We start from the raw sequence: 15198 nt of genomic DNA, 5'->3' as shown, positions 1-15198 counted from the left end.
TTTGACTTTATCTCAATCAATTGAGAAGTTGCAGGACTTTGAAATCAATTTTGATGGAAAAAATCAACGCAAAATAGTGATTTTTGGCAATTTTGAGATGTCCCCTCCTTGCCATGGTAACAGAAAATTTAAGCCTGAGCATGTTGTTGCAAGGGCAATCGTCCAGTCAACATTTGTGCCAAGTTTGATTAGTGTTGAAGCAGTTTTTATAGTATTACAGCAATTTGAACTTGTAACGGGAGACTTTTCAATGAAAACAGCCATTTTTCACAAAATGCTCATGAAGTAATGGGTTAACACCAAAATCTATAGAGGTCATCCACTGCTCATGAGCAATCATAATACCAAATTTTATGTTCCTAGGCCTAACTCTTCCTCAATTATTAATCAGAAATCGTTTTTACCTATAAGGTAAATGTGACCTTGACCTTTGACTCCAAAATCATTAAGGGTCATTTACTGGTCATGAACAATTATCATACCAAGTTCAAAGTTCCTAAACCTAACCATTCTTTAGTTATTGATGGGAAACCGTTTTCACCTACAAGATCAATGTGACCTTGACCTTTGACCCCTTGAACCCAAAATCAATAGGTGTCATCTACTGGTCATGACCAAGCATCCTTCCGAGTTTGAAATTCCTAGGCCTAAACTTTCTTTAGGTTATTGATTGGAAACCATTTTTACCTACAAGGTCAATGTGACATTAACCTTTGACCTCTTGACCCCAAAATCAATAGGTGTCATCTATTGATCATGACCAATTATCATACCAAGTTTGAAGTTCCTTAGCTTAAAGGTTCTTCAGTTATTGGTCGGAAACCATTTGGTCTACGAACCAACAGACAGACAACTGCAAAGTAATATACCCCCACTTTTTTGAAGGGGGGCATAATGATGTAAACATAGCCATGTGAAAGTATATATTGAGACATAATCACAAAATAAGAAATATAAATCCTTTACAAATTTATATGTGACAGCATAGCCAAGTTGTTAGTTAACACCTAAGACTAGCATTTTGAAGATTTCTGGTCACATGGGTTCAAACTCCTCCAGGTGCACGATTGTGTTTCCTTGAGCAAGAAACTTTACACATATTGCTCAGTTAGTTCCAAGAAAGGATTTAAGATTGTATCTACAAGCTTATAGCCTCTTATACAGTCAAACTTAAATATATTATGTATAAACTAAATCATTTAATGTCACCAAGGAGCTGCAATAACAAGGGGGTCAGTGGCCCCAATGCACTCACCTGAGGACTAAATGCAATAGATATACAAAAGTGAAGTTACCAGGTTTTAAAAATATACACAACAGGGTTAATTTTTTGTGTAGGTAAGAGGTTGATGTTTAAAGACAATACACCAAGAACTTTAAAGTTATGATCAAGGTTAAAGTTTGTGGATGGGAACAGTTTTTACTATAAATATAATACGAAAACATATGACCCCTTGGTGAGGCCAATTTTGACCCTTGGGCTATAATTTGAACAATCTTGGTAGAGTTCCACTACAAAATGCTTCCTGACAAATATCTAACCTTTAGCCTTTGTCAATTCATGGGAGAAGTTTTTTTAAAGTTTTTACCATATATATTTATAGGAAAACCTATGACCCCTGGGGCCGGGCCAATTTTGACCCCAGAGCTATAATTTTTACAAATTTGGTAGAGGACCTATAGATGATATCATATACCAAATATCTAAGCTCTAAGCCTTGTACCTTCAAATAAGATTTGTAAAGCTTTTACTATATAGATATTAGAAAAACCTATGACCCCCTGGGGCGGGGCCAATTTTGACCCCAGGGCTATAATTTGAACAACTTTGGTAGAGGTCCTGTAGGTGATATTACATATCAAATATCTAAGCTCTAAGCCTTGTACCTTCAGACAAGAAGTTTTTTTTAAGTTTATACATATTATAATATTGAAGGGAAACCTATGACCCCCCCTCCCCCTTGGACGAGGCCAATTTTGATCCATGGGCTATTATTTGAAAAACTTTGGTAGAGGACCTATAGGTGATATCATGTACCAAATATCAAAGCTGTAGGCCATGTACTTTCAGACAAGGAGATTTTTAAGTTTGCATTTTTTTTAACTCCCTTTTTGGCCCCGTAACCTACTTATGCAACATACCGGAACCATTTGAACAATTTTGGCAGTGGACCACCCAAGGATCATTCCTGTAAAGTTTGGTTACTGTGCAATCATTGGTTTTTGAGGAGATGTCGTTTAAAGAAATTGTTGGCGACGCACGACAAACAACAGACAGTGGGGGGTCACAATAGCTCACCATGAGCATGTTGTGCTAAGGTGAGCTAAAAATTAAAATTTTAGGATCGTATCTGAGCAGTTATATTTGAAAATTGCAAAAGATGGTAAAGATTCAGCATTATAATTTATTATCCAACAAGTCATGAAATTAGAAATATAATCAGCCTACTTAATAAGTATGTCAATTTTATTACAGTGATATTGTGTTATGTAAAACATAAGAAACATACATACAGTAAAGACTGTCTTAGCGACCCCCTGTATATAGCGACGTTCTGTCTTTAGTGACCATAGTTAGGTGCGCCGAACAGTATTTACTATATAAATGTATATAGTGACTCCCTGTCTAGTCCGTACAACGACCATGATTTAGTCACCCATTACGGTATTTGAGCCGTGAACAGCGACATTTGCAAGGGGAGCAAGGTGACGACTTTGGCGAAGAAGTCGCCTTCGGATCAGCGACTTTGCCTAAAACAAACTTCAATGAGATTTTGAAGTCGCCCAATCTTTATTATTTTTCGTCATACTTATTTACGCAGATAGGTCTATAAATAATTTGTTTACCTCTCAATTACAACCAATTACCGTTAATCCGCTAATTACGAACGCGGGTCAACGTCAACAAAGTTCGATACACGCCGCAAGGCAAGAGTTCATTATGTTTATCTTTTCTCATTACGTATTCATGCGATTGACGAATCAGAACGCGCGTTGTATCTACGGCAGTTTGCATTGACCAATCGGCGACGCGCTAATAAACTGTGGCTGTTTGTTGACAATTACACAAAATGGCGACAGATTAAATCAATTTTCGCCGATAGAATTATTAAAGACACCTGCATATACATAATTGCTGCGGTGTTTTGGCGAGTAAAGATAAATAAATGCCAAACGTCTTAAAGGTGTGATTATGTTTGTTAATTTTTTTCGGAGCACTTATCTGTAGAAATTATGTGAAGATTTGTATCTAATGTTTTATTAATACATTGAACTCCGGAAAGTAAACAGGCTGATTATACAAAATTAAATGTCTCTACAGTAACATCTCATTAGTAAAATTGAAATTAAGCATTTTTTTACAAACAGATTTATCAATATAAATTACATTTTAATGAATATGTTACTTTTAAATACTAATGTTATGGTGTAGTTTATAATCTTAACCAATTATACATGCAATTTTAATACTCTGTATTTTATAAATTATATTTGATATGTTTAATATCTAAAAATATAATCAAACCCTTAGTATGGTACTTGTCTGCTTTTCAACAAAATATTGGTGTGATATGTTCATATATTCGAATTATGTAGAGACTGTCCACAGTCTATGATGACCTTTTTTCTTTTCTCCAATCGAAGGTCACTGTAAACAGTCTTTACTGTATTATAAATAACAACACCAGAACATGTTGGGCCTATAAGTAACCTTAAACTATATATAATTCATGGCTTATATAATTTATTCCATAGGAAATATGTAAAGCACAGAAAAAAATATATCGAAAATGCAGTGGTCAATTATCAAAATTTCATAAACCAAGTATTGTATATACAAGCACAGCATATCAAAATTCCAACGCCAGAAATAGTATACAATATTTTAAATTAAGATGCTGTTTTATTTCTAATAACTATTAAACAATTCTGGGGATGTTTAAAATAATAATCTAAATGTTTAAAAACACTCAAAATTGTCAATATGTAATAACATCATTTCATTTATAAAGATATAGCCTTCTTCTTTTCATATTTTCAACTATAAACTTTGCAATAAAAAGAAAGTTTCATCCTCAACAACATTGTCAGTACAAAGAGTACATATTCTTTCCAGTATTATTTCATAAACCCATATATTGTCCAGTTTCCAGTTTAAGCAGAAGAATAACACATTTATTATTGCTCTAAATGTGACTGTCGATCCTACTTATACTTTATTTATGGTATTTCTGTCTCATAGTCTTGTTTGAATGTAACATATGTTCTCAGTTTGGCAACATTTGTAACATCATCAGACCAATTTGTATAGGAAAGTAAACAACTCTTCATTATTGTTTAAATCAACTGATATTTTGTTATCATACAAATGTGACATATGAACCTGATGTTGGATATACTTAACATCTGAACACCACATATTTCAAACAATAGTATAATTATACTATCATCACTCATATGTTTACAAGTCTATTCCATTGTCTCATTATATTAACCTATCGTCTATGTTGTGCCAAAAATCCAACCCATATCACCAGTTATTGCTAATATCGGAGCATATCTATGTACACCCATAAAATGGGAAATGGACAAAAGCCCACCTGGACAAAACAAAAAACCTTCCCGTCCAAAAATGACAAGGGGGACAAAAACCCACCAGTAAAAATGACAGGGTGGACAAAAGCACTCCTGTGAAATTAACAAGGTTCAACCAGTATGTGTATGAGCAAGACCCACCTTTCACTCAGAATATACCTTTCTGAAATGTTTAAGGAGGTTACTTTTTATGTGAATGCTGTTAAAAACAACATCACTTTTAAAAGTACTGCAAATTCACTTATATTCGTCAGGGTTTTATAAAAACTGGCATTTTTGAGGGTTCTTAAATTCGTGGATTTACATTTCAAAAAAGCAATAAATAAATTTAATAACCTAATGCAAAGTTATCTTACACTTAATTTGTGATAGCAACTTGAGGAAATATAATGGACTTTTCTTTCAAGTTTCTTAATCATTGCAAGCCTAAAATATTTATAAATTTAATCTCTCACTAACCTTATTATCTGTATACATTCGTAACACAAAAATCAGCCAGAAAAGCACCGACACATATTTGCAATATATAGAATAGAGACATGGTAAGTAGTAATTGTTGGGATAAAACTTCTTCAGATCTTAAATTTGTGGATTGACCAATTCACAAAACCAAGAAAATTTGTGCCCGACAAATAATAATGATTTTACAGTAATTGGCTCACTACAAGGCAGAGTATAAATATCTTGGACTTTTAATTATAGTTCATTTAAACTTTTTTCAATCAATTATCACTCTATTAATCTTAACTTCACATGAGAGTAATCCTTGCATATTTATGTGAATAAATATGCACTTACAGATTTTAGCATTTATTGTTCAGATGCCTGTCAGGAATGTGTGCAAGCTCACACAAACATGGTTATGCCAATGGAAAACAAAGATATTCATGATGACCAGGGTTTCTGTTTGACCCTTGAAATAACTTTTTGACATTCAAATTTCCAAAAGGACTGATTTGACCCTCAGGATTTTAACTTGAGTGTCAAATTTTGATAAAATCATGAAGATTTTGCCCCTTACGTAGTTGATAAAACTTAGTCAAAATGACCCTCAGGATTTCCTGGCTAGTGAACACCCTGATTACAATTTTAATAAGTTGATTGCATTGATAAAAAATACTAACTATTCAATGTATATGCAAACTTTAAAAATTTCTTATTTATTTCAAAGTAAAAAGGGCATAACTATGCCAAAAATCACAGAATCATGACAAAATTCAAACTTGATCTGCAATTTTTTTTCATGCATCTATATGTGAAATTTGAATGTGTAAAACAGTTGGAAAGATAATGAATAGAAACAGAAAATTTCATCAAGGGGAATAACTCTGTCAAAAATCATCGGACCATGACCAAATTAAAACTTGACCTGCCTTTTCAAATGACTAATCAATCTGAGTTGAATTTCTGCAACTGCAATAAAAGTGCCATGATGGCCCTGAGGTGGCTCACCTGTATAAAGGCCCCCGGAGTGGGGCCAGTTTAAATCCGAGGCTTTTATTTGAAAACAATTGGAAGACACCAATTAGAAGATGTTTCATGTTAAGTTTTTACTACACACATATAATGAAAAACAATGACACCCCTGGGGCTGAGCAAGTTTTGACCCCAGGGCTTTTATTTGAACAAACTTTGTAGACACTTCCTAGAAGATGTTTCTTGCCAAACATCTAAGCTCTAGCTCATTGGGTTTTTTAAAAGAAGATTTTTTTAAGTTTTCCTATACACATACATGTATAGTGAAAAACAATGACATTCTTGGGCGGGGAAAGTTTTGACCCCAGGGCTTTTATTTGAACAAACTTTGTAGACACTTATTAGAAGATGTTTCATGCTTAATATCTAAACTAGCTATTTAGGTTTTTTCAAAGAAGATTTTAAAGTTTTTGCTATACACTTATAAGGAAAATTAATGACCCTCAGGGTCATGGCAATCAGATTTCTGCATGGAATTAAATTCTTTGAACAATTTTTAAAGGTGACCACCAAAGGAACATTCCTGTGAAGTTTGGATGAAATTGGCTTAGTGGTTTATGAGGAGATGTCATTTAAAGTAAAAGTTTACGGACAGACGATGGACAGACGAACCACGGCCGGACGGAGGACGGATGAAAAGCGATCACAAAAGCTCACTCTGTCACTTTGTGACAGGTGAGCTAACAAGATAAAGAATGGAAACCGATGATGATGGAATGACAGATTTTTGGACTGATGGAAGGATGGAACAAGGTAACACTATATGTCTAAGCCATTTTATGGCCGGGGCAAAATAAAAATCTAAATGTTCATGCATCAAAACACCCAAAAACTTATAAGTAGATGTATACATAATATTCGAAGCACCTCTGTGAAATGTAAATTAACTTTGCCTTTTTCCTTTGCATCTAAAGTGAATAACATTTGACTTTGATTCATTAATTTTCAGTCGCCATTTTCTGCACCATTATGAAAAGTTTATTCAAGACAAATAAACAAATATCAAACTGTTTAAAACACTTCAAACTATTACTTAGATGTCCAGCACTATTTTACACTTGTCAAACCCTGCTGTAGAGGGGGAGAGGTCAAACTATAGTTAACAGGTCAAAGCTTGTTGTATAAAGGTCAAATAGTTCATTGCAAAACAGAGTAGACCTATAACACACTACTTCTTATTACAGCTGCAAATCTTCAAATTCTTGTAAACAGTTGTTTACCCCCTAACAACAAATGAAAGAAAATTTAAGCATCTTCAAGCATCAAAAAAAAAGTTCTTATTACACAAATCAAATGTGGATAAAGCTTAAAAATCTGTAATCCTTATAATTAAATTGTACAATATAGTATGCACATGATTGACACTAGGTATTGGTAAACTACTACCATTGATCATTTATGTCAAAAATTTAATTCAGTTGAGAGTCACAGACCTGAAATCAAATCGAACAGTATGGGACCATGTGTCAATGCTGTATGCCAAATATCAAGAGGCTGTGATAAGTAGTTGCTGAGAAAACTGTTATGAAAAGTTTTTCCACACCACATGCCCGACATTCACCATACTATAACCTGGGTTTGCACCAGTGCAAACCAGCCAAAAATTGGGTTAATATATTAGGAAACTAAAATAAAACAGTTAAAAGTTATACAAATATCTGGAACAAACACAATTAAACTATGAAGCCTGTTTAAAAAGTAGTGTCAAAAACAATCACTATATCTATCACTAGAACTCTGTAAATTGGATATGTCGCCTTGTGAACAGTATAGCTGTCATTTAGGCATTTTCTTCTTGACTATAGGTTATTTAGCTCTTACTATGTACATATACCTTTAACTTTAGTGGCATTAAATTTGATTGTAACAATGTTACATCAGGATTAACAAGCAAATTCATGAATTAATATCCCCCAATGAGTATTGGTTAATACTAACACAACAACTGAAGACATAAGGCTTTAGTTATATATTTATCATGGCATAAACAGTAATATTCTTAGACCTTAATAAATATTCAGGGCATTAACAGAGCCTTAATTAACTTGGTGTTAAATAGTAATATCTGGACATGGCAATGAGATGTAAATTGCCTTTTCGTATCTATGGTTCCCATAAAGTTTTGTTGAAATCAATACAGCAGTTGAAAAGAAATAGCATTATTGCTCTATATGTATACAACATAACTTATCAAGGGCCATAACTCTGTAAAGAAGGGTCTGGTCTGAACAAGGCAACAAAGTATGCACATCTCATCTTGGTATTAATGGTTCCAATAAAGTTTAATTGAATTCGAGCAAGTAGTTGCAGAGAAGTCGCTCAATATGCATACTGCATACCTAATTAAGGGCAATAACTTTGAGTTACTGTCTGACAAGAACAAGGCAATGATATGTGCATCTACTCTTGGTTTTGAAGGTTCCATAAAGTTTGACCTATATGCATACTGCATAGCTAATCAAGGGCCATAACTCTGAGTAAGTGTCTGACCTGAACAAGGCTACTATATGCGCATCTCCTTTTGGTATTGAAGGTTATAACTCTGAGTTAAAGTGTCTGACCCGAACAAGGCAACAATATGCAAATTTCCTCTTGGTATTGAAGGTTCCAATAAAGTTTTGTTGACATCCAGCCAGTTGTTGCAGAGAAGTAGCCCAGAAATGATTATTGTTCTATATGCATACTGCATAACTAATCAAGGACCATTACTCTGAGTTAAAGCGTCTGACCGGGACAAGGAAACAATATGCACATCTCCTCTTAGTATTGAAGGCTCCCATAAAGTTTCGTTTAATTCAAACCAGTAGTTGCAGGGCAGTAACATGGAAACAATTTTTGCTCTATATGCATACTGTATAACTAATCAAGGACCATAACTCTGAGTTAAAAAGTCTGACCCGGACAAGGAAACAATATGCACATCTCCTCTTAGTATTGAAGGCTCCCATAAAGTTTCGTTTAATTCCAGCCAGTAGTTGCAGGGCAGTAGCATGGAAACAATTTTTGCTCTATATGCATACTGTATAACTAATCAAGGACCATTACTCTGAGTTTAAGTGTCTGACAGAAACAAGCTGACAATATGCGCATCTCCTTTTGGTATTGAAGGTTCCCATCAAGATTCGTTGAATTCCAGCCTGTGGTTGCAGAGAAGTAGCACGGAAACGATTTTTGCTCTTTATGCATACTGCATAACTAATCAAGGACCATAACTCTGAGTTAAAGTGTCTGACCAGAACAAGGCGATATGCCTATCTCCTCTAAGTATTAAAGGTTCCCATAAAGTTTTACTGAATTCCAGCCAGTAGTTGCAGAAAAGTAGCTTGGAAACTATTTTTGCTCCATATGCATTATGTTAAACTAATCAAGGGCCATAACTCGGAGTTAAAAGGTCTGCCTGAAACAAGCCGACGATATGCACATCTCCTCTTGATATTGATGATTCCCGTAAAGTTTCATAGAATTCCAGCCAGTAGTGACAGAGAACTAGCGCAGAAACGAAATTCAAACAGATGGGTGAATGGACGTACTCACAAAATGGTACTTATGTGACTTTTCCTTTGATCTTTTTGGCCATTTTTAGTCAAACAAGTAAAAACGGAATGAATAGGATCAAAGAGAATTTACTGTTACCCATTGTTCTCCAAGTCACACAAGTACCTCTGGGTTCGTACGGAAGGACAGACAACACCAAAACAATATCCCCCAATCTATCGGCGGGGGATAACAAGAGCCGGTTGAACCGGGTGATGCTCCCCAAATAGGTTTTGGACACAGGAAGGTATGTATACCTCTTGTAATGTCAGAGTTATGTCACAGACAAAGTTCAAAGTTTAAAAACAACCCAAATGTTGTGCGCGACATTGTCTCAATATGGTCAACATTTCTGTGCAAGTTATTGACCCAAATGTTGCGCATGACACGTCATTTCAATATGGTGATCATTTCTGTGAAATAATTTTAAAGTCCAACTCCAAATAACGAAGATATGGGCAGGACATGATTTTGCTGCAAGGTCATGCTGTGACCTTGACCTTCAAGGTTAGCCACCCAAACATTGCGCATGACATGTCTTCTCAATATGGTGATCATTTCTGTGAAATAATCTTAAAATCTGACTTCAAATAACAAAGTTATGGGCCGGACACTGCACTGAAATATTAGATTTTTTTCCCGTCCATTTCCTTAAAATTGACCTCTCTCCGGGCCACAATGTAATGATCTCTCAAAGTATAAGCTTTTCTGTAAAAAAATCAATATTTATATAACCAGTTTACTCAGCAACTACCAGTAAACAAATGGAAAATCAAAGTACAGAAAGGGAAACAGGCTATTTTAGATTTGTTTGGCTGTTTTCGCCAGGTGAATTAGGGTCAGAGATATTAGAAATACGCTACAGAATCAAAACAAACTGGGTACTGAACCTTTGACTTGCTTTTTTATTTATTCAAAGATTTTATTTCCATTGGGTAAATTGGTCAAAATTATTGGGCAATTACCCAGATACCCTGCTTTTCTGTAGCTCTGACTGTTTTCTTAATTTGACATAAACTGTCATTTAATGCATACACAGAATCATTAATGGTCACAGATCACGCATTAGTCACAGTCTGCAGTTTAAGCGCTTCCGTAAGAGAGACGCTCTGATTGGCTTACAGCCCTACAAATGGGTGGGTAATAAGTCATCCTCTGCTGTTTGGGATTTAGTATTTTCGGCAAAGACGTTTTGAAAGAACGAAAATGAGAGAAACTCAGCAAAACTTATTCACTGATTTGTGATCAGCAATAAGTTTAAGTTTTGGTTATGTGGGAGTAATGTTGTTTATTGTGTAATCACAATTTCTTGTTCAAAATAATATTTTGACACTTGAAATTTTGATTGAATGCGTAACCATGTGATTTTCATGCATAATTTACGCATATACGCATCATATCTGGAGCCCTCCGCATATAAGGAAGATCAATGACCCCAATGGCCAATTTTAGCCCAAAGGCCTTTATTTGAACAAACTTGATAGACACCAATTAGAACATGTTCATGCTAAATATTTTAGCTCTAGCTCTTTGGGGTTTTTAAAAGAAATTTTTTTAAGTTTTTACTATATATAAAAACAATGACCCCCATAAGGCGGACTTTTATTTGATTAAACTTGGCTAGACACCCATTAGAAGATATTTTATGCTAAATATCTTAGCCTTAACTCTTGGGGGTTTTTAAACGAAGATTTTTTAAGTTTTTATTATATACAAATAAGGAAAATCAATGACCCCCTGGAGCATGGCCAATTTCTTACCCCAGAGCTTTAATTTGAACAAACTTGGTACACTAAAAATAGGATGTTTCATGCTTAATATCTAAGCTCAAGCTATTTGGGATTTTTAATAGAAGATTTTTTAAGTTTTTATTATACAAATAAGGAAAATCAATGACACCCCCCAGGGCAGTGTCAATTATGACCCCAGGGCATTTATTTGAACAAACTTGGTAGACCCTCACTATAAGATGTTTTATGCCATATATTTACGCTCTCAAACTTCTTTCAGAAAGAAGATATTTTAAGTTTTTTCTTTTTGTTGCCATGACAACCAAGTTCTGCTTGGAATTAAATTCTTTGAACATTTTTTAAAATTGACTACCAAAGGAACATTCCTGTTGAGTTGGATGAAATAAGCTTAGCGGTTTATGAGGAGATGTTGTTAAACAGTTTTACGGACGACGGACGACGGACGAAAAGCGATCACAAAAGCTCACCATATCACTTTATGACATGTGAGCTAAAAATACCATGGAAAATTTTAGTCAGGTCCATGAAAAAAAGCTTACATATCAAACTAATAGTGACCAAGTTATGCTCTGGACAAGCCTATTAAGTAAGAAAATTAACTAAGGGCAACGCGTATAAAAACATGAAGTACAAAGTACCAATTCTTGTGCACTGCACTTCTTCTTAATGAGATCTATCATCCTATGAAATTTCAAGTCCATAGCTTTTATAGTTTAGGTGAAATGGCTGGGACAAAAATAAAATAAGAAAATTAACAAAGGGCAATTATTCAAAAATCACGGAGTACAGAGTACCAGCTTTTGGCAGTGCATTTCTTCTCAATGATATCTATCATCCTATGAAATTTCATGTCCATGATTTTTTAAAGTTTAGTAGAAAAAGCCCGGACAAAAATGAAATACGAAATTTAACAAAGGGCATTTACTCAAAAAATAAGAAGTGCAGAGTACCGGTTCTTGTGCACTGCACTTCTTCTTAATGAGATTTAACATCCTATGAAGTTTAAAGTCCATAGCTTTTATACTTTATGAGAAATGGCAAAGACAAAAAAAAGGTATGAAAATAAACAAAGGGCAATAACTCAAAAATAAAGAAATGCAGAGTAACGATTCTTGTGAACTGCACTTCAAGTCATCATAAGAAGCATGCATACCAAGTTTGGAGTCAATCCGACTTATAGTGACTGAGTTCAGCTCCCCTGGACAAGCTTAAGGGGATGCCGACAATGACAGCTACAAGCCGCCAAAAGTAACACCTAAATGTCGCCTTTTTCATGGTGACACAATAAGCACCTGCTTCCACAATCTGAAATTTCTGTACAAATGTTTCTGTTTTTTTCTGTTAGATTTTAAAACATAAATACAGTGACTCTGCAATAAATGTTGCTGTGAGACCTCAGGTGCTGCTTCAAGCATGCCAGTGAGAGCAAGGTATAAAAAACCTACCAATCTTGACACTACTTTTCAAGCACTTCTCAAACAGGTGACAAAATAACTTAATAACAGCATGCTAAACTAAACGTTATATATATTATATATGACTGGGGTATAGGTAACACAACACCAACTACATGCCCCACAAAACTCACTTAGACATCACATCTTGCTTTTTCTGTTCATCAGATGTTGGTAAACCCATTTCTTTCTGCCGTTGATCAAACATCATTTTTTCTACCATTGACCTAGTTTCCCCGTCTAGATCTGATAACTGCAATTTTCAGCAAATCATTTTAACATCTATGATTAAAATAACAAACTTACTTGTCCATTATATCCTTCTTTTTGGCATCCTCGGAGGTTGGAAGACCAAGCTCCCGTTGCCTCTGATCATACATCATCTTCTCGACAATGCCACGAGTTTCCCCATCCAGGTCAGATAACTGCATATACGCAGTAAAAAATCAGTTAATATTTTTTTAATTTTCTAAAAATATTGACATCATAGTCAATTTCTTTGGATATTTAATAATAATTTTGGCACCATGGTTAAATTTGTTTTAATATTTTCAAAACCAATGCACAACAAAGTCAATCTCAACAACTTTGATATAAAACAGCATTACCATATTAAACAAGACTTTTTATTAAATTTGTATTTTATTATCATATTATTGTATTATCACATCGGTTTAACATAAATTTCCTCAACTTTTCTGTATCAACATTGAAGAAAAAAAATTGAAAACCATTTCAACCATTAATTTGATTAAAAACATTTTATCTCAAAAACAAAATGTATTTGAGAGTTGATTTGTGTTTTGATTCAACAATTGTGTACCTATTTATAATGCAAAGTTAAACTGCAATCAATCTGATTGATGGCTACCGCAGTTACCTCTCTTGAATTAAAAAATAAAATCTAATAGATCTGTTTGTTTGTTTGTTTGTTCCATTTTACGCCTTTTCCCAACAGTATTTCAGTCATATAGGCGGATAGTTTCCTAACCATCATTCCTGGAGAGTTACACCAGTACTAGACTACCTTCCTCCGCGCTAAACTACCAAAGCATCTCCCGGGGATCGAACTCACGCCAGAGAGGTAACTGGATTAGAAGTCATCGACTCTAACCCCTCGACCACGGAGGCGGTCACTCTAATAGTTCTGACATACATTATAAGCAAAGACTATAATTGTACACAAGATCTGGCATTTCATATTCTTTAATTTTTGAAAATAAAATTACATAATTGTGAGGGTCTGAGATTTTAAAGAAATTTTCTACGCTTCATAGATCAGATATTTGGCATGACAGAAACCAACATATAATGTTCACTGACCAATTAAATTCTGAGATTTAAGATAGAACTCAAAGTTTTATAACCTTGATCCCAAAATATGATCTATATGCAAAATAAAATACATGTATAAAGAACTTGTTAAGATATAATTCAAATTATCAAAATGTCTTATTGTTCAGTTAAAGGGAGACAACTGCTTTCTCTAAACTATTACCGTTCTGACTATCTATGACTACTGCAGACTAATTATTTGTTTGTTTTCTGGGGGGAAGGGGTGGTGGGGGGTGGGGGGATTACGCGGATTTTAACATAATTTTTGGGTCACATCTTGGCAGTCAATCCACCAAACCAGTTTTCCTGGATAACTAACCAGTAATTACCAATTTCTCCATGATTGACCTGCTATATAACCCACCAGGATCAGTGGTGAGTGACAAATGATTAATTATAAGGCTCAATGTTTGAGATCAAAAGTAACAGAGAAATTTTGCCTTGCCCAAGGAAACAACCGGTGACCCCCGTTACCAGAAGACTAATTTAACAATTTGATCTGCATATAAAAATAAAACATTTTGAATATTATCTATTTTCTAATCAGATGTTAATTGACAATGTGCTACAAGATGTACAATTACATATTTGGATCAGGGTAAATTGAAGAAAAAAAAAGGAACCTTAGAGTTTTCTGGCTGAACTTTTTTAGTATTGATTTCTGGGTCTGTCGTGACAACCTGACTCCACCATTCCATTTTGTTCACCTGAAATCATATAAAAGTCCTAAATTGTATCTGTAATTACCACATATTAAAACAGTTATGATCATGTCAAAATCCATCACTGTGCAGTCGTATTTACAGCCAATTTGGGGCCAAAATTTATGCCTCTCCACAAAGTATAATTTTCCTCTTTTTCTGAAAAAAAACCCAACAAAACAACGTTCTTTTTCAGAAGCATTTCATTGAACATTGAAAGACAATGACATTTTAAAAGGTATTTCTCACAATTTAACATAAAATGGACTTTTTCATTCGTTTTTTAATTTCCAACTTTCTCCCTTCCCTTTCAACAAGTAAAGATGACTGTTATAAGTGATTGCCATCTTC

At 34.4% G+C, this 15198-nt stretch overlaps 1 protein-coding gene across 1 annotated transcript in view; it reads right to left on the bottom strand.

The window, feature by feature from the left end:
* Window positions 1-15198, bottom strand: part of LOC132753805 (nuclear migration protein nudC-like) — an 86800-nt gene that overhangs the window by 43492 nt on the left and 28110 nt on the right. Inside the window, 2 exon segments of the mRNA XM_060744336.1 lie at window positions 13118-13236; window positions 14770-14853. Coding sequence (XP_060600319.1) covers window positions 13118-13236; window positions 14770-14853 — 203 coding nt within the window.

This window comes from Ruditapes philippinarum, unplaced genomic scaffold (assembly GCF_026571515.1).
Source record: "Ruditapes philippinarum isolate M1 unplaced genomic scaffold, ASM2657151v2 ctg126_1_1_1_1, whole genome shotgun sequence".
Taxonomy (NCBI): Eukaryota; Metazoa; Mollusca; class Bivalvia; order Venerida; family Veneridae; genus Ruditapes; species Ruditapes philippinarum.
Note: the sequence above shows the minus strand (reverse complement) of the source record. Positions and strands in the feature narration are given on the sequence as shown.